At 47.3% G+C, this 10,392-nt stretch overlaps 1 protein-coding gene across 1 annotated transcript; it reads left to right on the forward strand.

Moving 5' to 3' along the window:
• Positions 1–561: 561 nt before the first annotated feature.
• LOC142802732 (uncharacterized) lies at positions 562–8,787 on the forward strand. Its single transcript, XM_075887758.1, has 2 exons — positions 562–1,199; positions 8,066–8,787. Exons 1-2 carry the CDS (start codon positions 581–583, stop codon positions 8,671–8,673), a joined length of 1,227 nt encoding a protein of 408 aa, XP_075743873.1. The 5' UTR covers positions 562–580; the 3' UTR covers positions 8,674–8,787.
• Positions 8,788–10,392: the final 1,605 nt, after the last annotated feature.

Genomic DNA, 10,392 nt, shown 5'->3' on the forward strand with positions numbered 1-10,392 from the left:
ATTGGAGGCGATGATTGGTGGTATATGTCGCATCAATCATGAAATATTGAAAGAAACCACTGCTGCCGCTGGTACCATTCGATGCGTAAGAAGTCTACGGGCTGCCGAGTCCGCTTTTCCGTACATTGGCGTGGCGTGAATGCTCGTTAACGTAGAGATCAAGCCGTACTTATGACACCTAGATGTTGTAATGTGGTAGGGTTAGACCATACGAAGAAAAACCCGTTGCAATTACAAGACTGCTTTTTCACTCAGTTGCTTCATGAACAACTTGATTAACTTATATCTGAAAACTAGATTGCTTTGTTAATTCAATTCGTGGCGGCATTAAATTCTGCAGGTATTTGACGAGGAATGGATGTTTGTTAGATCGGGAACTTTATAAAAGTTGTGTTTCGTTCGATCAAGCTTCAACTTTACCTAGAACTTCACATTTAGGCTGAGCGTGATATTTAAAAGCAGAAGAAAACAACTTAGGAGCAGTGTAAAAAAATACATGCTATTTTCTGAATCCTAAATTCCTGCAAAAGATGCATCGTTTTGTTTAACGCAGGCTGTGTGCCGTGACTGCAAATAAGACATGACCACTGACCTCTTTAAGCGAACTGGAGCAGCCAACGGAATGAACCCACCGGCGAGACTGCGAAACACCAGCTCGGACCCGTTCCGTGTGGCCTCTTACTGTCTCGCCATGTTCGGCATCCACGTGGACGACACGAGCACGTACACGGTGTCGCTGCCCGTGCGGGTGCTCAACATCTCCCTCTCAGTTCTCACCATCCTTATGACGAGCCTGTTTCTGCTGGAGCATGCTGTGAGCTACTTGTACGGTCTTTCGGGCTGGATGTACACCAAATGGCTAATGGCTGCCATCAGTGGGGCACTCACAGCGACTACCGCCATTGCCAAGGGGTCCAGCGTCAGGCAGCTGGCCGCCTTCTATCGAACCAACTTCATACCATGGCGGACGCGCCCCAAGACCGTTGCCCGACTCAAGTCCACCCTGATCATCATGCTCATATGGGCATTCATTCTGGCCAACGCCTTCGACTTTGCCGCCAACGGCATCGAGGAGGATGCCAAGATATACGCCTTCTTCTCTCGATCTCCGCTGCTGGTCAACACAACATTCGCCCCAGACACTGTTATGGAAGGGTTTTTGCGCCTGGATGCCTTCCTTCGCTGGCTATTTATATTGGGTAAGTGTATTACGCTGTCCTCGATTCGCTCGACAATGGCCACTTTTTGGTGGAAGCGTCGGGAGAATCATCTATAAGATTATCTGACAAGAACGAAAAAAGGGAAAATGGTTTGCGGGTGTTGGTGGGAAACTACAAAATAACTAAAAGGAGCATCAGCAAAAGCATAGCTTCTAAGCCGTAAGCAAGTGCGTCCGCTGAAACAGAAAATGCAAGAAGTCACCCAGGAACAGCATGTTTGTCAGAAAAAATACGATTTCGAGAACAACAGTTCAATATGTCGATACACCCTGTTTACCTCCTCTTGCCCATAGTTGCTATCTGAACTATTTCGACACATGCCTATAGAACTTTTCCAAGCATTCGCAGAAGGCCCCGTGGGGGCACAGAGCCCTACGGGAAAAGTGTATACATCCAGAAGGTCCACCATGGTAAAGTCATCCAAATGTGTCAACTGGCACATTCCGAGTTATGTATGTGGAAGATCAACCCTTTGGCTACGTCCCACTGGCGAGTCACCGTTCTGCTGATCCAGAGAGTCGGCTATTCGGTCGCCCGCTGCTCGTCACTGTGGGAGTACGAAACAAAAAAAAACATTTCTCGGCGATACTTATATTATGTATAGCACACATTTCCGAATGCATTTGCATCTATGTACGCGTGAAATGTGAAAGAAAACGCAGTCAGTGTAGGTATTACTGAGTGTATGCACCGTACTTACACAATTGTAGGTTGACTATTATTCAGATCTGCTTTACTAAAATCAAACGACTAAAAAAGTGCGAGCGAATTTGACTAAGAAAATTTGTTCATGATGTATTTTGGCGCGTTAAACCCCAAATATCAATCATTATTTACGATGCACCTTTAAGGCAGCTTCAGAATAGGGTACGCAAGATAGCGTACGTCGTGTGCGCAAGCTATTTTCGTCCCTTAAAGTGGGCCTGCAAGAGGCTATAGCATACGACGCATGCGCAGCAGCGGAAAATGCTTACGCAAGTATTTCCGTACCCTGTAGTAAAGCTCCCTGTTAAACTCGAATTCTAGGGTGCTACGCAGGATGGTCCGAGCTTGTCACGCGCTCCGCACTGTATCGGTGGCTATGGCACCGATACAGTGCGGAGCGCGTGATAGCAGTGCTGATAAAAAAATGGCTACAAGAATGCGCGTGGCGTCATAAGTGCATCTTGGGCATTTGCACTGGTTACCCAAGAAACACCGCGTGTTGATACATCAGCGTCGCCCCTCAATCAGCACTTCAGCAGTGCAGGACCGTCAGCTTGATTGTCGAACTATCTTTTTGCAAACTCTACACTTGCCTCCCAGAGGCTTGTTCGTGGACGTTTGTCCTCTTTGGGGCAAGTTCTCTTGTTCCGCCTGCGCCCCGCCACGGTGGTCTAGTGGCTAAGGTACTCTGCTGCTGACCCACAGGTTGCGGGATCAAATCCCGGCTGTGGCGGCTGCATTTCCGATGGAGGCGGAAATGTTGTAGGCCCGTGTACTCAGATTTGGGTGCACGTTAAAGAAACCCAGGTGGTCAAAATTTCCGGAGCCCTCCACTACGGCATCTCTCATAATCAAAATAGTTGTTTTGGGACGTTAAACCCCACAAATCAATCATTTTGTTCCGCCTGTATCATGGCGATTCCCACGCTCTAAAGCAGCACACGCAGCACTCTCGTGATTCTCGTTTCGCTTCTATGTAATATTGCAGATAAAATAAGGACAGGTTGTCATCAAGGGCACTTGCATCATGGTGGCAACGCAGCTGTGAATGGCGGTAAATATGAATGCGATACATGTATAGATAACTTTTGCTTTTGTATGAGTGGGCGCACAGTATGCGCGATAAAGCTCATAGATTAATCGTGCCGCTCTCTGGCGTTGCGGCGGGAGCACTGCTCCTCCTCGGCAAAAGCAAAAGTGGTGGGCAGACCCAATCTACACCGCGGGCGTCCACCAATCAAATTGATTGACGCGTGAACTCATATGCAAACTCGTTGATTCGCAGAAGGCCCCAGTTCAGCTCGTTACTCTCATGGTTCCTGTGTGACTGTCAAGCGTTTGATGCTGTGGACGCTATGCAGCAGTTCCTTTGCATATATTCCTTTCGGTCACGGTGTGTACCAATAGAGACACACACTTCAATGGCACGTCACGCACGGTGTGTTTGATAAAATAACTTGAAACATAGTGTGCACATTCGAGCAGGCCTCCTCAGTGGACAACTGGCGAATATTTAACATCAATAGGTTGTGTATTGCTGCAGAGAAAGACTTTGCTGAATGTACTACAATGCTCGACGACTGCTCGACGTGAAGCATTCCAAGACCGATCTGAAAATGTTTTTTTTTCTTCGCTCAAAACGAATGCAGCCAAAAAACAGTGTATTTCAAGCCTAATAACAGATTCTTTTTATGCAAGTACTGAAGGTGACTGGTGGCAGAATAATTAGACAATTACTTACAGACTAATTGGGCATAATTACTAAAACTCACGCGACACAACGCTTTCTTTCAGTTTGTTAGTTTAAATGTTATACTGAAGGCCTGGCAGTTGTGCCACGCAAATTCAACACGTTTCTGACAGCGCATCATAGTTTGTGACTGACGAGGATAAAATAATTTTGGCATCTTGCACTACTTGTGCAAGGCTGTAGCCAAAGAGGAGCTTGTGATCACATATAGCTTCTTCCAGCTATAGCTTCTTCCAGCTTTTACTCATCTGCTTGGTCTGCTTCGAAGTGAAAGCCGCATCAGCTATGTTTTAACTTTGATTATACTAATCACTTGAGATCGGAATATAGGCGAATGCATATTTTCTTTCTTGCTTTCTTATCGTGCCATTTCAACATGCGAGCACAAATTGGAGAATAAGAGAAGCTTTTAGAGCGTTTTTATAGTGCCTATAAATGCCTATTTTGGATGTTCGTGCCTAAATTTCTATAAGTGCCTACAAAATGCCTGTTTTCTAAATTGGTGCCTATGTAAATCCTATTTAAATTCAAGTTTTGCTTTCAAGTATCGCTCAAGTCCGGTATTCATGTTATCCGGCAAAATTGAGCTTTAGGAACACTCTGGGGTGTAACCTATACTCCATCTCATCAGTTACTTTCAGCATTGTCAAGCTTACAAGGCTTTTTAGCCAATAGGAAGGTCGATTAGCCTCTACACATGTTTGCGTCCTTAGCTCGGCATCTCTCCGGCGTCTGCTCGCTTTCGTAGGGTGCAGGAGGTGCTTCGGTGGAGCGGCAGGGCGATGAAGAATGAATGCGGAACCATGGAGTCACCGGGGAAAGTAAAGTGTAGATAAGTAAAACAATATTCATGTAGTTTTTGTTTTATCTGTCATTTACTTCTGAAATGGCGCTTCACTAGGTCACATGAGCCATTTTACTTAGACAGTGGAAGTTGTTGCGCGCACAATAAAAATCTTTGTATCACTAGATTTTTTAATTGATTCATTACAAGCTGCGAAAGCAATGTGTGAGGATGTGAGCTTAAAACCTTCGCCACACACTCCATGTAGATTTCGCAAGCCCAAATCTTCTCTGTCTTATTTGGTATCAGAGCAACTCGGAGCTGGAGGATCATACGACACGGACGCATCAGCACGTCATGCGCGCGTAAGGTTCATTCGTATGATGATGACCATGCCAGGCCGTGCACGCAAGTGTTGTTCAGTCGTGTCGACGTTCTCTGTATTGTACTGCCCGTTTCTGTGGGATGGATCCCTCTATGCACGCACGTTTGGAGAGGCTGACATGGATCACGTAACCGCTGAAACTCCTCCAAAAACATGCCAAGCGTTGTGAATGCTGGCACCGCACCGGCACAATGCAAGAACGGCGAGAACACCAACGCAAACAAAATGGAGGCAGCTTAGTCTCGCATCTCGCTCGATACGAAGTTAAAAAAAATAACGCACATAGATTTCATATGTGTGCTTTAAAATTTTTTTCAGCCTTCATTATTCTATTCAGGCAGCAGATTTCAAAAATTACACGTCATCTCGAACAGTCTTCGCAGTGTCACCACAGAGAAATATACTATATAAAGAGTGGCCACTCGAGCCATTTCGCGGCCGAGCAAAAAACGGTCTGACCAACCACTATATGGCGTGCCCATGCTCGCTTCTCCTTTTTCAAGGCATGTCATAGCTGCCTCAGGAGGACATTGAAAACCCCAGTTTGGCACGAAATTTTTGCAAAGAAGAAACTTATTGATTTGTGGAATTTTCTATATCCTCTCTACATCCTTTCCCACTGAGGACATTTGATGCTTTACCACAAAAAATTAGTAAAGTCTCACTTGAAAATATTGTCTTTTTGCATTTGTTTTGTTCAAAGGATGCCCATTCATGTGGTTTAGATGCACTGTACACGTATTCCTTTGAGGAAGCATGGGTGTGTAGCCTGGTGGTAAAGGCACTCACTTTCAGTGCATGAGGGTTGAAATCCCAGAATCAAAAAGCACTTTTTCGTTACTTTATTTATGTTGAAGACATTACTGGGTCTGACCAGCAACTCGTGACGCTAAAAGCAGAGAAGTAGCTCGGCCGCAGGGCCCTACAGTAGTGTCCGATTTTTATGTGTGCTTCTCTGTGGTGTCACGTAGAACTTTAACGTACGCAGGACCATTCTATCCCCTCCACCATGTTGGGGCGCACGCCCGTGAGATGAAAGTCAAGCGGTGTTCAGTCTGGCATTTCGCCTCTTTATGGCCCGAGTAGCACTGCGAATCCTGGTAGATGAGCTTGTGAGCGTCTAGTGCATGCATTCTTCTTCGCTTCTCAGAATTCCTAAACCTGTGTTTACGGCCCTTTAAGGTGTTCACAGACAGAAGAAAATTGAGACTGTGTGGTTAGACCAAGTTATTATGAGGCAAAAATATCTTTCTGGCCTATTGTGCTCCGGCCATTTGCACCTGTATAGCCCTTCTCAGCCCTGACAAAAAGAGAGATACCCAGAATCATGTTTATTCGACGGTGGGCACTTAACACACCTAGCTGGACTAGAAATGAAAAGACCGTATTCCACGAACCCTGCGAAAGAAAATTGCATGGCTATGCTAAAGCATTACGCAATTATACCGTCACAAACAAAAGCATTTTCGTTTGCTTTCCTGTCGTAGACACAGATCCCACACATATTTCTGTATCGGCCAGCTCCTCAGACACGTGATGACCAAGTTAGCGCCCTTCAACTAAGCAATGCAGGCGCCTATTTGTTTTAAGCGCATCCCAATCAAATGAACCAGACGCAGCGAGCCTGGGACACCCGTATTGCACGAGACAAATTTGACCGAGAGCACGCGTCCTGGAGGACGCGAACATCAAGAAGCCTTGGTTTCTTCGAAAAAGAAAACGGAATTTTTAGTTCTAAGAGAATCGGACGATGTTCAGAGACCTACACAGCCGAAGGTAGGATGGGTAGAACACGTAAGTCGGAGACAAACGCCTCTAAAGCATGTGGAATATAAGCCCAGCCGAGTCTACTGGAGGATGGTCCACGGCGTAATGTCCAAACAAACGTATTCCCATGCATGACATTGTACGCATCCAGCAATGAAAAATGCTGGACAAGGCGTCGCAGCTCACGTGAATTTCAAGCACACCAACCCCAGCCAGGACCTTGTACATCGCTTCGCGTATTTAGCACACAGTTAAGGTCTCCATTTAGAATTACGTGACGACCATCTAGAAAAAAACAACAACCAAGTTTCGAAAAAAAGATCATTAGACTGCCCGGCCTGTGCAGGGGCGTACACACAGAGTATCCTCATTCGAAAAGAAAATAAGGTACAATTCAAAGCCAAAATTCTACCAACACCGTCATAAAACACAAGGTGACCTCTCACTAAAGCCCGATTAAATATAATAGTGCCTACTTCCATAAAACGAGTTGTCCTGAAAGAGAAATATCAAATTAAGTTAAAGATTGGCATATCCATGGAGTGAATGATAGAGTGTGGGGCGAAGCATTGGTCCATCCATTCGTTCTTGCTTCCGTTCGTCCATGCGTCCGTCTGTGTGACCGTCCATGCGTCCATCCGCCCGTCCGTGCGTGCGTCTGTTCGTGCATCCGCCCCTGCGTCCGTTCATGCGTCCATCCATGCATCTGTCTGTGTGTCCGTTCGTCCACCTATTAAACACTCCAAGTACATTCATTTCACATCTTTTCATCATATATTCCCCATATAGAAGCACCGCCATCCAGCGGACATTGCAAAGACTGTACGAGAGGTGGCACACGAATACTTTCTTACGGATTGCGCTTCGTGTCTACTTCCCACCTTTAACCACCTTGAGTTCACGGTATATACTAGTTCACTGTATTCGTGGCACTGCGGCCCAACGCTCGCTAAACCTTTCTAAAACCAAGGAGGTTACGCCCAGCGAGTATAACGTAGCAATCCTTTTTGTCAGATAGTGCTCAATGTACATGCCAATGGCTGCTAATGGGGAATTAGAGACTGGAGAATTCGGCTTTTGGTTAACATGCACGCTGCGAATGTTTTATTGTTCAACATCGCACAGGAGAAATCTCCGACCGGCACCACCTTGCAGGTCAAAGCGTAAGACATGTTACGCGCTACGACGAGGGACGAACGGGTGCCGCTTTAAGCAGCTTCGCCCCTAAAATATTTTTTATACTGTTCGCACGTGTTGTTCCTGAGCGTAGCGTCAGATTCTCTGACGGTAATTCTGACGCTACGCTCGTCTGATGCTGCCGATCCTCTTCCGAGCTTGACAGCCACCACTGATGTCTTGGGTGTCCCTGTGGTGGTCTTATCAGAACTCAATGCAGCGTGTACCTGAATTACAGCGCGTTGGTAACGCCACAGCTCTCTCCATTTGAAACGCAGGCCCCACGTGCTTCGGCATCTTCCTGTACAGCTTCATGACGGAGCTTGCTGCCGGAAACATGGCCCACCTGAAGCACTACATCCTCACGCTCAAGCACTCGGACCACGACGACCCGGCCGAGACTGTGCGCCAGATCCGAGACCTGTACTTCCACCAGGCCAGCTCGGCGCAGGAGCTCGACTCGGCATTCAGCGGCCTCGTTCTGCTCTGGTACTCGATGTGTTCTGTCTTCACGTGTGCGAACATCCGTGGCGCGTACCTGGGCGAGTTTCCTGGGCAGCGTGCTGTGTTCTCCGTTCTTCTGGAGGCGTTCCCGCTCTACTGCGTCTACGTCGGCATCACGATGGCCGCGTCGGACTTGCACGACGGCACCATGGAAGTTCTCACGCAGATCGAAGCGTTCACGGCCATCTTGGGCAAGCGTTATCCGCTGCAGCACGCCACCTACTTCCTGGCCGACATGTGCATCACCTCGGTCGGCCTGAATCCCCCGCGCCTGACCGTGGGCCGCCTGTTCCCCATCCGCCGCGTGCTGCTCGCCGTCCTCGTACTGCTGTTTGTCGCCGTGGCCTTAATTGCTGCGCGGATGGCACAAAATAGGGATTAGCTGCGCATGCTCCTAGTCTGCGCTTCAACACATATCTAGAAGGCATACAGACAATTGAACACAGCCGTGAACTACCGCAGCGATTGCTCGATATCATTAAAATCGTTTACATAATTTAAGTGGTCTATTTCATTCTACACCTTCAGTCGAGGGAACACCATGCGATAAATCTTACCACGAATGTGTAGAGAGTGAACTCTCGGGCGCTGGTTAGAGAAACAATGATAAAGCAAAGGCTACACACCGAGCATAACCCGAACAATATTTGTGTTCGGGTTATGCATCACTTCCCCGCGGCTGAAGTGCCTTCACGGCGCTAGGTACGGCGGCGACGAACTAGCAGGGTGATACAGTTTGAGTCTGGAAACGTGGACAACGTTTGTCTGGTGTGAGGGGGGTCTAAGAGGTGTTACGGTGCATCATCGACAGGAGCAAGCGTGGCACATTGCGAAGATGACGAAGACGCCTGTGCGTTAGACGCTTGCGCGAGAGGCAACTCAGCCATCTTGTTCGGCTGCCGATTCTCTGTGGACGCTATACTATTAACCTAGATCTCGCCCCGTCGCATTTGGTGGAGCTGCTGGGTAAAGTGCACACCGAGGAAATATCTATGCTGGCGACTTCTTGGAGAACGATGGCTTGAACCATGTTAGCAGTGAGTGGGGTCGTGTCACTTGCAGCAATGTGAGCCGGAGCAGAAGCAATGGCTTCAAGTTCGCTGTCAATCCGCCGGCTCTTCTCTTGCTCAAAGTGCCGACATTCCTTTATAATGGCGTCCACTGTGAAATAATTTTCGCAGATGAGGATATTGAATGCGTCATACGCAATTCCCTTAAGAATATGTCAGACCTTGTCAGCATCCGGCATCTCGGCATAGACTTTTCAACACAATGCTAACACATCTTCTATAAGCGAGACGTACGACTCCGTCAAGGTCTGCGTCCAAGACGCGAGCATTTTGTACGCGGCCATTTTGCTTCCAATCGGCTTCCCGAACGGGTTCAACATTTTCTCCACGCACATTGCCCTACTCTCAAGTTCTGCTTCAGGGTTCTCATACCACGATTTGGCAGTTCCCCTAAGATAGAACAAGAGGTTCGCGAGCATAAGAGTCGGGCCTCATCGGTATCAAGTACTCACACGTTCGTACTCTGCGAGCCAATCTTCAACGTGCACTTCATCTGGATCGCCGGAACCACTAAACGTGCCAGGGTCCCGTGGGGGTTCGAGCATGAAGACTGTACTCGCAGGTGGAGATGTAGTAACCGCATCATCACCAGCCGCAGGAACACCAGGAGCAGATGCAGACGCCGTATTTTCCGTCATCGTTGCGAAATGACCCTTCAAACGACGGCCGCTCTGAAGTTCCGTTGCGTGGCGGTTACCCAGCACGTCCCCCAATATGACGGGGTGAGATCTAGGTTTATATTATAGCGTCCACAGAGAATCGGCAGCCGAACAAGTCAAGTCAAGTCAAGATCCTTGACGATGTGGCGCATACCCACACTGGGAGATTGGCCAAGAACCGGATAGTTTTCATGAAATTCTTCTTTAATAACAGATTAAAATTAATTCATTTACGAGAAATAAAAGAAAGATGCAACAAGACGAATTTGATGGTTGAATTGTAAATAATCTGTAGTGTAATGCAATAAAGCGTCGTATTTGATTTAATATGAATTTGGAAATTTCAAAATCTACCTAACAATGATTTCAACA

The sequence above is a fragment of the Rhipicephalus microplus genome, chromosome 3 (genome assembly GCF_043290135.1).
Source record: "Rhipicephalus microplus isolate Deutch F79 chromosome 3, USDA_Rmic, whole genome shotgun sequence".
NCBI classification, from domain to species: Eukaryota; Metazoa; Arthropoda; class Arachnida; order Ixodida; family Ixodidae; genus Rhipicephalus; species Rhipicephalus microplus.